Consider the following 16625-nt stretch of genomic DNA (forward strand, 5'->3'; position numbering starts at 1 on the left):
ATACCTGGATGAATCAACCTTGAAAACCAAGAACTTTAATCCTTACCAAAGATATGTTCAATATCCTTGTACCACTTGATCTTCACCTCAAAGACTGCATGTATGGCCAAGAGTGTGGGCACTTCCTTTGTTGACAAAACCTAGAACCTGTGTGAGCTAGTGAGGGAGTGAGAGGAAAAATGATTTTTCTTCTTTCTCTAGTGTAGCCAATTGATGTCGTCCAATTTTGAGACAAAAAATTGTTGTGTAGTTAAGGTTGTCATTCCACCAATAAACGGAAAACAAGAACACATCAAAAGCACTAATAATATATAAAAAAATATTATTAAAACTAACACAAAGAAAGTTTGGCAAAATTTAATAACTAAAATCATTAGGGTGTCGAGGTTTGTACCCTAATATTGTTAAGCATCCACTACCAATCTAATTTTAGTATACAAACAGGTAAGTAAACACATAAACTATCCGATTGAAATATTTAGAAATGAGCTTTATTAATTGTTGACACTCTCTTTGGTTGATTCTATCAATCAATTGTTCCAATAATTTAGTTTCGAAAGAAATTATTTTGATAATAATAATTAAAAAAAAAAAAACTCAAGAACATTGCATACTCTAGAGGCAATGGGTATTAGGCTCTTGATATCTTATAACTAACCCAAAGTTACAATTAATTATATTTTATTCCACTATAAAAATATAAACGCACTCTAAGTTTTATTTAATTACACAAGGTTTCCTTTTACGACTTTATTTTTTGGAGAATGTAAACAATTTAGAATTTACCTTTTACTACTTTTTTTTTTTTTTTTTTTTTTTTTGTTTTTGAGAAATACCTTTTACTACTTAATTACACAAAGAACTGTCTTTGTATCATTGCACTATAGGTTTTGTTTAATTATGCAATATATTGCACTCTAAAAAAAATTCATCTCTTGAAAATAGCACTAAGCTACTATCGATAATGTTCTTACTATATATATAGAGAGATGGCCATATATATATATATATATATATATATTTGGACATAAAAACTAATGTATCACCTATCCATAATTAATACGTAAAAATAAATGTGTGTATTCTTCAACACATGATAATGAATTAATACTTTGACATAAATATAAATATTTGATGAGGTGAAAGTTGCAAAGAGCCTTATAGCTCAATAGGTTAACACCTCTTGAAGTTTTGAATGAAAACATCTAGGATTTAAACACACACTTGCATACATAGTACATACAAACCCTAAAAATAAGAGAAATTGTGATTTTAAGTTACGATTTTGAACTTTGAAACTTTGACTTAAAGTCTTGGTTTCCCTTGTTTTTTGAGATTGTGTGTACTATGCGTATGTTAAGGGATGTGCAATGGACCAATCCTATTAAACTATTAAATCTAAGGGTTCCTACTTATTAGACATTTCCTATTAAACTATTACAACTAAGGGATCCTGCTTATCAGGATTAACCGATTAAGGCTTAGGATTGAATTGAATTGAATTTAGGATTTGTATATGCAAGTGAGCTTTAAGTTACACCTTTACATCAAATCATTGGCTTTATTTATTACAACAACGTTGAATTAATTGTATTTCCATAACCATCATGTTTACTTTTTTTTTTTTTGAGAAACATAACCATCATCATGTTTACGATGTGCGGAAAGGAAATCTAAAAAAATTATTGAACGAGAACGATACATACCCAAAAAAATACAGTAGAAATATCTTATATCTATAAAGTTATTATCTAAAGTTTAAATATATAATTTTGGAATGAAAATACTACTATAATCCCATAAAAAATACAAAGTATATAGTATACCCTTTATAAATTTATTTATATAAAAAAATATTAAGATATTTTAATTATAATTTCAAGATTGAAGGAACAAGAATCTTTGTTGCAGTTGCGGTAGATTATCCTAACTAACATTGACCTTTTTGCTTTGAGATTGATTGCTAATAAGTGTGTTTAGGAAGCTTATACTTCTTGCTTTATCTTTAACTAACTTTGCAATAGCAAATAATTACGATTACTTTAATCATACCTAATATTTCATGTAAGACTTTATTCTTTTTTTTTTAATTAAGTGGACCAATTTCCCTGTAAGAAACTAAGAATATCATTAGGTAATGAGTCCGTAACTGATATGTCAGAAAGCTTGTGCTATGCAATTACTAGAATGAACAAATGATCTAGTGCTTCTTTCAATTTTACATTTTCTTGTAAAAAAATTCTAAAGAACAACTATCTTTATTTCACTTAAAACTTCTTGAATGATACATAAAATAAAATAAACTTTTTATGATATTTTAAAACCATTTTTGTTATAATAATAGCAAACTGCAAAATCGAAGGAGAATACTACACATAGAGAATCAAATTGTGTTATTTTATTGCCTAGGAATTAAAAAAACTGACCCTTATTCAGAATCAAACTAGATGAAGGGAATTTCCAATATTCTTAACCCCCCTATCCCCTCGACTCTCAATTAAAGCCAACAAAAGAAAATGCTGGAAAGAAACCCGTAGGGTCCTCTGCTTCCTCATGATTTTCATGTTGATGTACATGGGCATAGTCTTTTAATTTATAACTTTTATTCCATGATATTTACAAACTTTAAAATTTCTTATTCGGACTTATTTGAGATCTGCTTATTTTGCTGAAACTAAAATTTTTTTTCTAAAAATATAATAAATAAAGGTTAAAATTAACAGAAATAGTAGACTCATGAATAATACTAAAAAATATAATAAAATCATAAATAATAATAAAAATAAATTAAATAGTAAAATAACTTAATAAATTTCATCAAATACAAACTCAATAAGAATTTTTTTTTTTTTACCAACTCAACTAATTAAAGTTATCAATATAACGCTCTAGTTTATTTGTCAGGCTATGGTAATTAGATAACTTTTTAGTTTCATTGTATTCCTGTCAGTTTTGGAGATAAGCATGCATGGGAATTAACGATGGGAATTACTATTTACTGGTAGGAAAGGGGAGTAATTGCTACTACCTTTCAATAGGCTTGGTTTGGTTTCAATAGTACAGGTTTGGTGGACCATGTACTATGCCCTCTAGTCACTGCACTAAATCCTTTTCTCCCAAAAAGGTGTGCAAACCGACCTTTACCTTCTTAAAACCTACCTTTATTAACTTGCACTTAATAAATAGGGGGTTGATTTCTGGTGACATACAATAAAATAAACAATAATTGTGCTCTTTAATCATAATTAAGCATGTCATGTTGTGAGACTTCTAGGCAACATTACTGCTACTACTCTAGTAGATAGATCTAGTGGATTGACTTAGTCATGTCAACTAGTCCATCATTGAAGAAGTACCCAATCATGGATTTTTTAGTGTCACTTTGTTTTGCTTAAAATTTGTTTGTTTTTTTTTCTTGGTTGTTAGCTTTTGGAACTAATTATTTTTCCTCTTAATTTGCAAAGTTTTTGTTGCCGTTTTCCAAGAATTTGCGCATGATTCTGCGGCACTGTTTTCTTCAACAACAAATCTTGGTTTTGCGTGAAAATATATTTGCATTTTAACCTATGCTAACCTTGGTCTAGTAAGTCTCTTTCCTGCCCTAATTGGGTGGCCAATTATTGTCTGCCCACGTTATTTCCCTATTTCAACTAATCTAATTTTACTATTTTTTTTTCTCATTCAAAAAAATAAAAAAATCTTACTTTTTTTTTTAATAAAAAAATACAATAACATTTTAACTTATGATTTGCTATATTGTTATTATTTTTTATCATTAAACTCAAGTCACAAATTGGATTGAACTATGACAAGAAAATTTATTAGTTGAACTAATTATAATCTGCTTTACCACCGGATCTCGTAGCCTAGTAGTACCCAGTACCATATGTATTTATAAGTTCGAGAGTTCTATTTCCCTTAATTACCTAGCAATATATATATATATATATATAATCTACTCTAATCTTGTTTTTATTGATTCATGCTGAATAATTGTCTTTTAGAAACTTTTTAAATTTTGGTCGAGATTTCCAATTAAATAACCCTATTAAGCACACGAATCTGTATTTTTATATATATATATATATATATAATCTACTCTAACCTTGTTTTTATTGATTCATGCTTAACAAATGTCTTTTAGAAACTTTTTAAATTTTGGTCGAGATTTCCAATTAAATAACCCTATTGAGCACACGAATCTGTATTTAGGATTTGATTAAAGCACAAAGCTATATTTAGAAGAAAATTAAGCAAATTACGTCATGAATTTGTATTCACCCCCTTGACAACCTAGCATTACCTAATGGTATGCATATATAGAATACTTTTTTTCTGGCATGTTGAAAATGCTAATTCAACTTTTATAAAGTAGATATAAAAAACGTGAGCTGAAGGCTATTAGCTTTTGTATGATAGTGATATCCAACTCAATAGCTATAAACACAGCCAAATGTTATGTTAAGAATATGTAAATCATGCACAAGTGTCTTCTAATAAATGTGGAATCAACAAAGAAAAAGGGTAAGCTGGGGCCATATTTGAGTGGGTTAGACTGTTAGAGACAGCCACCCAGTAACTAAACTTTAGTAAGTGATATCCTGAAATTAGCTATAATAATAAATTAATAAACAAAACTTAGGATTATTTTTAGTGTAATGCTAGAGATTCAAACTATTTTACAAGAAAATTTACAAACTACTGATGTGGTGATGAGTGATTATTGGTAAATGAAAAGGTGATATTAAAGGTGAGTCTAGATAGAAACTAGTAAGAAATTGGCCACAACATCAGTTTATAAAAATGTTGTAAAATAGTTTGCGTTTGTAGTATTACTCTTATTTTTAAGTTATTGTAAAAATTTTCAATAAATTCAATCAAATGGATTGTATTGATCAGTATAGTGTATAACCTGATATTTTTTTCAATACATTTTGGAGGAGTATTGGTAACATTTTAATGACTGGTATGGTATATTTTCTTGGTACGACCAATACCGGTATGATCTTGACTTTCTTGAATACAAGTGCCAAAATTGGAGAGAGGAGAAGAAAAAAAAAATTGTATTCTGGCAATCTCATTGCCGAAATAGAAGAAAAAGAAAAAAAAAATCATTTGTAATGTGGCAGCGCCGAAAAAGTTTGAGAGAAAGGGTGGGGGGGATAAATTTTTTGTCTTTTAAATTATTTAAAAGTTGCACACTAGGTGCCAAAATAGGAAGTTGCCGTAAAATAGAATTTTTTTAGATAAATTTTCTCTTTGAATGAAACAGTTTATTATTATTATTTTTTCTCTCTCTCTCTCTTCTTTTACCTATATTTGTCACTTGTATTATCACAATCCAAATTTTTTTTTTTCCTCTTTCTTCTCTTCTATTTTGGAAATGGTGTTTGCACAATACAAATTTTTTTCTCTCCTATTTTTAGTCATGGAGAAGAAAAATTTGGGCTGTAGCAATTTTGACAATATCATTGTTGAAATTACTTTTCTCTCTCATTTTCTTGGTCACATCATTTATCTTTCCTCTTTTTTACCTTTTTTTTTTCTCACAAATTTGTGTCTTTTTTCATAAAATAAAATAATTTTGAACAGTACACATATTACAAATAAGCTCTTATTTAACCATTGTTTAGCCAAAAATTCCAATTCATACCTTATTATTATTATTTTTTTTAAATTCATACATATATATATATATATATATTTTTTTTTTGGGTCAAAATGTGTGTATATTTTTTTTTTTTTAGAAATAATTACAACATACTGCTAAGTCTGCAGCTTGAACATTTTTCTTCTTAAACCCCCAAGCACTTTGTGCATGAAAATATGTCAATTCAATTACAAAACCTTTGACAAATATGTGTATATATTGATTCATTGAATGAGAAGCTTCAAGGTATAAAAATTAATATAAATATAAAAGAAGTAAAGAAAACAGAGGCCATAGCCAAAACAAAAACACAAATATAAAATGAATAAGATAGTATTCCTCAAAAAAAAAAAAAAAAAAAAATGAATAGGATAGAGATTCGCCACTTCTATCTTGGGGATGTGACACTTTTCCAGGTAGCCGACACGCCATCCCATCACATTGTTTCAACCATCCCATGACAATGCACATGCACCCATTTTCGTACACTCAAATATAAAAATTAAAAACCCACCTTACATGGAATTTAAAACATCAAAATAAATACCTTGAAAGCTGAATTAATGTGGGATACTAATGCTTGTTTACCACACTTTTTTGTTATAGGATAAATCTAACATAAAGTATACTGGTAAATCACAATTTTATATATATAATAAAAAAAATTTAATTATAAGATTAGTTGTAATTTAAAATTATAACTTTATTTAATATTTTTTTATTAGGGTGAATTTTGACAAATTTATAATTGAATTTTATATTCTTTTTATATATCTATTCTTTTTATATCCTCTATTGCTTGTAAATTTTTTAGAAAATTAAAAATTAATAACTATGTCATCAATAAATTATTTAAATTATAAATTTTTATAGTTTAAAATTAAGCGTAAAATATAAATTTATAAATTATATAGTAAATAATATAAAATTGATTGATATAAAATTTAACATATGTATTAAGAATATAAAAAACACATAATTTAACAGTCAAATTTTTAAAATATATAATAATATTTATTTTATTGAATAAAATTGTAATTTTAAGATAGAATCAATTTTATAGTTGCCTTATGCATAATAACATAAAAATATATATTTATATATTTTTAAAAATTCTTCGTGAAGATTCCCATCCAGTTCCTGCAAGAATTTCTGAAACCCTTTCGCTTCACATCACATCCACTAGCTCACCAAACCAGCCAGAGCTCTCTCAGCTCCCAAACACTTTCTCTCTCTAATATTTCTCTGGGTTCTGAACCCAATAAAAAGCCAAAGTGGGTCAGCTTCCAATTCTTGTATGACCATATGATTTTAAGTGCATGTGTGCATATGTCTGTTTGTCATAATCTCAGACTCTGACAGCTTTTCTTGTTTCTCAGTCATGAAATAAGCCTCCTATCAAATTATTCCCCTCTCCCACCTTTTTATTTTTATTTTTATTTTTATTTTTTGGTTTTCTGCAAATTTTCAGCACCATCCCTATGCCCAGTACATTCACTTTTGCTCCTTATTTACTTCTAAGATAAAGTTTCTTTTACCCTCCTCCAAATTTGTGACTTTTCCCATATTGGGTTTTCAGCAGAAGAAAAAAAAGTTTTTACCAAGTCTTAGTCTTTGTTTTTTTCTGGGTTGGTGCATGTTACATTTGTTTTTCTCCTTCTAATCCAATCTGTACACAATTATTACTACCAATTGTGGGAATCATATTATTTAGTTTCCTAGTTGGGTTCTATGATTAAGGTAATTTTTTGATAAAAAATCCACCAGGTTGGTCTGTAATTTCCTTATATCTTGTTTCTTTACTCTATTTAGTACCAAAAAAGCTGAGACCTTCCAAATCTGAATCTCAAATCAGTGGTAAAGTCTTCTCATTTTTTGGTTGTCTATGCTGAGTCCCATTTTTGGCGTCGAATTCCATCTGGGTTTAAAGTCTAATCCCAGTTTTCCTTGTCTGCAAAGCCATCAGAGTCCACAGATTTGATTCTTTGCCTCAACTTGGGCATTGACAAGAGAAACGCTTCTTTTTTTCAATCTGGGTATTGAGAAAGTCACTTCATTTATAAGTCTTGTAAACTCTTTCTGCAAGGTTTTTTGTGTGTTCACATCTGAAAGCTTGAAATTGAAAATTTCTCTATCTGGGTTTTGCAGTGTAATGCAAATTGAAGGTCACAAACATGGCCAATCTTGTTCCTGGTGTACTACTGAAGCTTCTACAGCACATGAATACTGATATAAAGGTTGCTGGAGAGCACAGGTCATCTTTATTGCAAGTTGTGAGCATTGTTCCAGCTCTTGCAGGAGGTGAGTTGTTCTCAAATCAAGGCTTTTACGTCAAGGTTTCAGATTCCTCTCATGCCACTTATGTATCTCTACCTGATGAACATGATGATCTAATTCTTAGTGATAAGATTCAATTGGGTCAGTTTATTCATGTTGAAAGGCTGGAAGCTGCCTCACCGGTCCCAATTCTTCGTGGGGTTAGGCCGGTCCCTGGGCGCCACCCTTGTGTGGGAAGCCCTGAAGATATTGTTGCAACTAAATCATTGGGATTTCTGAACAATAACTTGTCGTCGGGTCTTAAACCCGGAGAGAAAGTGAATTCACCTAGGAAATTATTGGGGAATAGTCATGTTGGGGAAAAGGAAAAAGTTAGATTGAATGGTAGTGTTAAAGATGAGCAATTGGATAAGAAAATGGGGCCTTTTGGTAGATCAAAGTCTCAGCCATCGAAACCGGTATCCAATGTGGAAATAAAGAAAGAATCTTTGGTGAGATTGAAGCCGTTCAATTCAAGGTCTATTCCTTCATCTCCGACGAGTTGTTATTCCTTGCCGTCTTCTTTTGAGAAGTTTGCAAATGGGGTCAAGCAGCAGGCGGATATAAAGAGTGGGAAGGCAACAGCTAAGTTTGGAGTGGTGGAAAAGGCAAATGCTGCTCGCACGACTAGTCCTCTGCCCTATGGGAAGAAGTTAGCAATGGGAAACTCGATTAAAAGTTTTGTTCAGGGGATTGAGCTGGGGGCAAAGGCTCTGAGGAAGAGCTGGGAAGGGAACATGGAGGTGAAGGGTAGAGAGAGTTCTAATTTGAGGGGCACCAAACATGATCCAAGGCACGAATTACGAAATTGTGTAAGTTATATCATTTTCATTACTTCAAATTTTCAATAGAATAGGAGTTTGATTAATAGTACTCTTTTATTCAAATACTTCTAAACGGTGTTAAGCATTTTGGACCATAAGCTGTGTTGAATTTAGTTCATTCTGTTTCTACCTTGGGTTTCCTATGGATTTTCTATAATTTGGTCTTTCAGCTTGTCATCAATGATGGTATTTTCAACATTTGAGGTGTGCAGATTAATTTAATTTTCATCTCAGTGTTTATTGCAAGAATTGAGTTGATGTCATCATTTATCGTGGTGTTTGTTTCCAATTCTAAAAAACCCAAATATTGGATTGATGTCCTCATCTTTTATTTGTCATGAATTACTGACAGGTCTGAGGAATCAATTTTTGCTGCATTTCTCCAATTGTTTTGTGTTGTTTTTGTTTTTTTTTTTCCCCACCTTCAAGCAAACAACCATGAGTTTCATCTAATCAACATGTATTTTCCAGGCTCCTAGATTAAGTACGTCATCAAGGATAAGTACATCATCAAGAATAAGTACGACAAGTGACAGGTTGCCATCCAAAGAGGAAAATATGTTGCAGTCATCTACAAAGAAATCTAAAGGGGAAGATAAGGTTCAAATGTCTGTAAAGAAAGTTTCTGCAAATGGGACTCTGGATGCTCAAGAAAAACCAAGTAAGCAAAAAGCTGCTGTTGGGAAGAAATCATCGGACGTATCTAGTAATGGACTCCCAGGAAACTTGGTCAAGGTTTCCCTTAATAGTAGAAGATTGACAGATGGAAGTGTTTCATGGGCTTCACTCCCTGCTTCTCTTGCAAAGCTTGGAAAGGTACATTCTTTAACATATTGTAGCTAGATAACCTGCGCTTGAACTATTCTTCTTTGAGCCATCACTATTGAAAGATTTTGCTACTTAAGAAAATGGTATATTATGTTTGCTACAGAAAATTCCAGGGAAGTAGTTTTTAATATTGCTTTGACATCAAGCAAAAGAAAGTGTTTAAGATTCCCAATGTATTAAGAGTTTTGCTGAAGTAAACAAGCTAGAATTACACAATAGTAAGTGTCAGAGATCTGTAAGTGGCTTAATCCTCAGGTCATGAGCCATATGTTTCTGAGGCTCAGAGATCTGTAAGGAGCTTAATCCTCAGGTCATGAGTCATGTTTCTGAGGCAATAGTGCAGTGATTTGAGTCATCCAATAATTTCCTTTGGGGAAAACATCTATTACATAGATCTCGTACTGTTGTACTTGAAAAATCCTTATGATATAGCAATAAGTTACTGCACAGTAGCATGGGTTTTGATTCAATCTTTCTTTTATATGTAGAGACACCTAGTTAGATAGCACTCTTTCCTTTAGAGGATAAGTTCTATGGCTATTGGATTTTATTTTTCTTATTCTATGCATCCACATTCATTTGACAGGAAGTTATAAAGCACAGAGATGCTGCGCAGGTGGCAGCAATAGAGGCTATGCAAGAGGCTTCTGTGGCAGAGAGCTTACTTCGATGTCTAAGGTATAAATAGCCAAATGAAAATTAATATAATAAGTTACTGGCAATGAAAGTAGAGGTAGTCTTTGTTATTTTGTAAACTTGGAATCAATCCTTGGCTTATGATTTCTGATAATGACTCTCAATACAACCCATGGTCAAAATTTTGAGTATCGTAGGCTAGATTCAGCATTACCAATGTTACCCTGGAGGGAAAAATCATGTAACTTCGTTTTATATCCAGAACTTGTAGGATGGAGTAACTAGAGGCTGAGGAAATCCATCATTTTATAGCCTGCACCAGCTTCTACTAGGGGATTTTATTTATTTATTGTTTCAGATAAGCATCTACTGGGTTATTAATAGTAGTTGTGAAACTATTTGCAATGAAATTGTACGTATGGTGGTCATCAAAGTAACAAAGCATTACCATGTAGATTGTGAAAGATAATGTTGGCTTTGCTTGGTCTTGGCACTTTGAACATTCTTGCGTTAAAAAAGTAGTTATACTACTAACATCTGATTAGTCTTTAGGAATCTAAGTGAGGAAGAACCTTCAAAGCCCAAAGCTATGCAACAAGGACACTATAATTTAGGTTTTTTGCTAAGAAACTGGGCATTGGCTATAGTTTGTTGGACACATTTTGGTTGAGATTGTCATGTGGGACAACTTTTATTCATGGTCAAAATTTCTTTTTATATAGGTCTTATATAATAGTAGGGTTGTCCTCATTCAAAAAAAAAAAAAAAAAAATAGTAGGGTTGTCCAGTATTTTTCTTATTTTTGCTAAAAATATGTCTAACTTAATTGACTAGGCTTTAATTTTTGGATATGTCAACTTAAGTTTTCCCCTTTCTCAATCTATGGATATGTCAGCGACATTGGAGGTTTGCATAAGATAGCAATTGAAATTATCTCTTGTGTTTTTCTAGTAGTCTGGCTATGTTGATTAGGGATACCACATAAGATGGCTTGGTTACGTGCAAATCATTTATGCCAAATGAATAGTGCTACAAGGGGTAAAAACATGGGGTGAGATGGGGAAGAGGCATGATGGCCTATAGCAATTAAAGGATAGCATCTAGAAAACATAGAGTTGGTGTAGCCATATTTGAGGAATTGAGTTATAGAGCTTTCTTATATAGAGTAGAGAGGATTTAGAAAAACCTGATTGACAAACTAATCATGTATTAATAATTAATCGAAAAACATGGTTGTGGATGTTTTGCTGGGCATGAAATGTTACAAGCCTGCCATTGCAGGCTTGGAAAGCAGAAAATCCCTAGTATTGATAGTTGTTGAGTTAAAAAAAATTAATTATATGGGTTGTGGGCCTTGTGGCATACCTGAACTTAATCTACCATGGCATTTCCACCACCACAGCAGGAGTGGAGGTAAAACTATGTAATGAATTTTTTTTTTTTTTTGATAAGTATGTAATGAAATTTTATTGGAGTTTAGAAATCTGATGAGCATATTTTCAAAACCTGTCTTATATTTTATATTTATTAATTAAGAAAGAAGAGCCTTCAGGATCCCATAAGAAAGTGGAAGGGCCTAAGTAGAAAGAGGGGTGGACTAGCTCCCTCAAAGTGATAGATCCTCACTTCTGGGCATGGAAGAAAAGTGGAGGGGGCACTTTTTGTACTCTAAGCTGTATCTTGAAATCAAACTCAATAAGTAAATTGATATATTGGTGCTATTTTCAACTTGGAAAAATGGAAGGGATTGACTTGATTTTTTGGGCATTAAATGCAAGATGGTGAAAGCTCTTAGATTATCAGAGAACATCAGCACTAATATGAAACATCCTAAGAACATTATTAGTATCATTGTCATCAGCTGCAACTGCAGTAATTACAATAACAACAGTCCCTGCTTGAAAAAGAGCACCTCTTGACAATTTTTTCATTTGGGAATTAATATTGGAGGATTTTGAAACCTCCCTCTTCCAGGGAGGTTTTCGATGTTAGATCCTATTACAAGGTACTACATTCCACTACTCAATCCCTGTTTCCTTGGAAAGCTGTTTGGAAGCCGAAAGCCTGAAAGTGCCAATAAAGGTTAGTTTCTTTATTTGGACTGGCTCTGGGGAAAATTTTAATGATCTATAATTTGTGGAAGCGTCGGGTAATGGTGATTGATCAGTGTTGCATGTGTAAAAAAGACGGGGAGATGATCAATCATTTATTCATACACTGTCCTGTGGCCAGAGAGTTGTGGAACTTGGTAATTTCTTTATTTGGGGTCTAATGGGTTATGCCGAGTGGTGTTGGCGGGTAGTGGTGATTGATTGGTGTTACATGTGTAAGAAAGACAGGGAGACGATCAATAATTTATTTATATACTTCCCTGTGGCTAGAGAGTTGTGGAACTGGGTAGTTTCTTTATTTGGGGTCTAATGGATTATGCTGAGTGGTGTTGTGGAATTGCTATTGAGTTGGTTGAACGATTTTAATAGTAAAATAGTTATGCCTGTGGTGATTTGGAGCATGATCCCTCACGGCATGTGGGGTATTTGGCAGGTGAGAAATGCTCTTATTTTTGAAGGAAATGAGAGATTGATCAATGACTTGGAGCTGTCTTTCTTCCAGTTATTGATAGAGTGGACTAATGCTTTGGGTGTCGTTTCTTTTGTTTCTGACTGATTTTCTTGATAGTTGTACTTTCCATATTCCAAATTTTGATGTATTGATGGTTCCATAGAACACTACCTGTGTGCTTTGGTTCCTTGTTATATTTTCCTTAATTTCAAAGAAGTTTTGTTACTTATGAAAAAAAAAAAAAAAACCTTATTAGAGATGGTCAGGGTAAAACCACAAAATAATTGCTTTAGAAAAGCAAAGCGGGATGAGGGACATGTCCATTTTAGAATTTTTTGTGGTAATTAGGAGCTTTGTCTGTATCTGGATACTGCTCAAAATTCGGATAACCTTGAGCTATGGGTAAATATACAATGTCAGGAATTTGATAATTTAGCAAAATGAATTAATCATGCTTTCACTTTTAGCTGAAGTTCCACTACCAATTCTTTAGCTATTATAAGGTTTTTTTAATTTAAAAAAAAAAATATATATATATATATATATATTTTTTTTTTTCTGCTTTACAGTATAATGGCTGTGATCTGCATTCATGCTTTTTTTTTTTTTTTTGGGTGACAATAATGTTGTGTGAATTCTCCTATTTGCAGCATGTATTCTGAATTAAGTGCATCATCTAAGGAAGATAACCCACAGCCTGCAGTTGAGCAGTTCTTGACTCTTCATGCGAGCTTGAATAATGCTCGCATGGTTGCTGATTCTATATCAAAAACTATTCCATGTGGTACGTCTCCAGATCATGAAGAAAACCTATCAGAAGAAGCACTAAAGGTCATGTCGGACAGGCAAAAACATGCAGCTTGTTGGGTCCAAGCTGCATTGGCAACCAATCTATCATCTTTTGCTGTTTTTAGCAAAGAACCTAACTCAACTCGAATTTCAGCTCCTACCCAAAAGACAATCCCAGTGAATCAACCAATATTAGTCCTAGAAAATTCTATCAAGAATACCTCAACAAAAACCCAAGGCAAAGCCCGCCAGACAGTTAGTTCTAAGATTGCACAAGGAACTACTCGCCGGCAAGGGGATGTTTCAGCCAACAGCCAAAAGCCACAGGCCCAACCTCCACCAGAGTGGGTTAGAGGAAATGGCCTTGATGAGGCAGTTGATTTGGCTGAGATGTTGCAACTGCAGTCCCAGGATTGGTTTTTGGGATTTGTGGAGAGGTTCTTGGATGCTGATGTGGACACCTCGGCATTGTCAGATAATGGTCAAATAGCAGGAATGTTAACTCAGCTCAAGAGCGTGAATGACTGGCTGGACCAAATTGGGTCAAGCAAGGATGGACAAGAAACACCACATATTTCAGCAGAGACAATTGACAGGTTAAGGAAAAAGATATATGAGTATCTTCTTACACATGTTGAATCAGCTGCTGCTGCACTCGGTGGTGGTTCACAATCATCACCACGGATCCAAACATCAGAAACAAAAGTTAGAAGGTGACTTGATTTTAGCTTGGCCGCAAAATGTGGTGTTTACAGTTCGTAAATGTGGTACTAATCTGTGGCTGTTGTGCCCGTTGCCTGCAGTTTATTTATTCGTGTACATATATCCTACATGGGTTTTGGGTATAGATGGAGTAATTACTATTTAACAGGAAAAGCATTGGATATGAAGTGCATGGATTTTTTCCCCCCTTTCTTGAAATTTGTTCAGTGAAACTATACAAATTGAAACAATTTGGAAATTAGAGAAATTGTCTATTTTCCTTTTCCCCCTTGTAGATTATGCAGAACAGAGTTGTTTTCTTAACATTTGGTTTCATTGCAAGAGAATTTATGAATTTATCTGTCTTTAGGATGAACTTGAACATTTCCAGTCTGTTGTCTTGTAAGGTGGGAAATCATATGAACAATTCAGGTACCAGTGTGTTGGTTTAGATTCTTTGGAACACAGATATGGGCCTCGTTTGCTGGGAACATTACCACATCAGCAATTAGCTTTTTGCTTTGCGTTGCTTACAAAATTTTCAGAAGATCAAAGATTAATAACTATATTATTAATCAAATGTTAAAATTTCAAGTTTTTTAGTCTAAAATTATGCATAAAAAATAAATTTATGGATCGAATGGTAAATAATTTTCGGTTGGCACAAAATTTGATGTGCATATTAAGAACATAAAGAACATGTAATCTAACGGTTAAATTTTCAAAATATGTAGATATGTTAATTCTTTTAGTGGGAGCTGTAGCCAAACTTTCCAAAAGCCTATTTTAATCAAGAACTTATTGCTGCATCAATGGTTTCAAAGAATACATGAGTCTTTACTGTGCTAATATAATATATAAAAGTGAAATTTTTTTTTTTTTTTTTTTTTTTGAGAAACAAACACACACACGACACTCTATGGTACTAATATAATGTATAAGGTTTTTGAGAATACATGACTCTTTACAGTGCTAATATAATATATAAAAGTGAGTTTTTTTTTTTTTTTTTGACAAACAAACACACCCACACAAGGAAGAGAGAAAGAAGTTCTAACACAGGTACAGTACAATTCCACTCAAAAGCCATGGTAACTTTTAAGGGAAGGTGTGGTAAGTTATATTACACACAACACACTCTCTTAGGTAATGTGACAATTATCCATTCTTTTTTTTTTTCTTTTTTTTTTGAAAAATAAACACACACACAAAAAAAAAGTGAAAGTTGAGAGAGCTAAAATAAATAAGAAAATAAACGTGAAATACATATAGAACAAACAAACCAAAATTTTAGGAGAGCCAATTATCTATTTTAAGAGCTGTTTGTATTTAAATATATTTACAATGGGTGAAATTGAGGAAATAGATTTTTTTATTGGTTTGCATATGGGTTACAAACCACTTTTAAATTGGAATGAAATTTAGGGGACTGAAATAAAAAAAAAAAAAAAAAAAATCCCAAACTTAAGGGACCAAAATAAAAACAACTCTAAAATTTAATGGTCAAAAGAATAATTTCGGTTTAATAGAAATATTGGAATTATCTAATTTATTAATCTTTTGCATATCATCACCAAAATAATGTACGTACAATGCTGAACTCTTTTTTCTTTTTTTTTTGGGGTGAAAAAGAGCTTCATTATAAACTAAGCAGCAACAATACATACAGAATAGACCCTATTACAAAACAACCCATTGAGGTCATCCTCAAAAACATCTATAAGGTCCACAGGTAGACTATCAAAGGTAGAAAAATCAGCATCAAGACAAAAGCTCAATCTAGCAAGACTATCCACACACCTATTCGCCTGACGGAAGCAATGCTTAATACAAAACTGCGGAATGCGAGAAATCAATAGCTTGCAATCATCCAATAGAGGCGATATGACATTATTCAAATAAGAAGGATTTTCTAAGGCATCCACAATAGATTTGGCATCAAGTTCAACTTCAAGAACATTAATGTTAAGGTTGCTGCATAAAAGCAGACCCTCCCTTAAACCCCATATTTCAGCGGCAAAACTGTTGGTCATGCCAATACTCCTACTAAAACCCATAACCCACCTACCTGCATCATCTCTAATCACCCTTCCACAGCCTGCCAAACCTGTGTTACCACAATAAGAGCCATCTATGTTGAGCTTCAACCATCCTTGAAACGGCTTCTCCCATCTAATCCTCCTTAAAACTTTCCGGGTCAGCAGCCTTGGAGAAGAAAGGCAATGAAAGAATTCCACTGCTTGGTTTACAATAACCAAATCAAGCTTCGGGTTCCTACATTTGCCATTGAAGACAGCATAAGATTGGTTGAAAAAAAA

General features: G+C 32.5%; 1 protein-coding gene across 2 annotated transcripts; it reads left to right on the forward strand.

Annotated features, from left to right (window-relative positions):
- The first annotated feature begins 6793 nt into the window (after positions 1 to 6793).
- Positions 6794 to 14758, forward strand: LOC126701365 (uncharacterized). 2 transcript variants are annotated; one of them, XM_050399413.1, is made up of 5 exons: positions 6794 to 7686; positions 7799 to 8778; positions 9262 to 9606; positions 10205 to 10296; positions 13467 to 14758. In XM_050399413.1, the coding sequence occupies exons 2-5, from the start codon at positions 7825 to 7827 to the stop codon at positions 14320 to 14322; spliced, it is 2247 nt and encodes a 748-aa protein (XP_050255370.1). In that variant the 5' UTR covers positions 6794 to 7686; positions 7799 to 7824; the 3' UTR covers positions 14323 to 14758. The 2 variants fall into 2 exon arrangements, with proteins under 2 accessions (XP_050255370.1, XP_050255371.1); XM_050399414.1 differs by having other exon boundaries at positions 6794 to 7390.
- Positions 14759 to 16625: the final 1867 nt, after the last annotated feature.

The sequence above is a fragment of the Quercus robur genome, chromosome 10 (assembly GCF_932294415.1).
Source record: "Quercus robur chromosome 10, dhQueRobu3.1, whole genome shotgun sequence".
NCBI lineage: Eukaryota > Viridiplantae > Streptophyta > Magnoliopsida > Fagales > Fagaceae > Quercus > Quercus robur.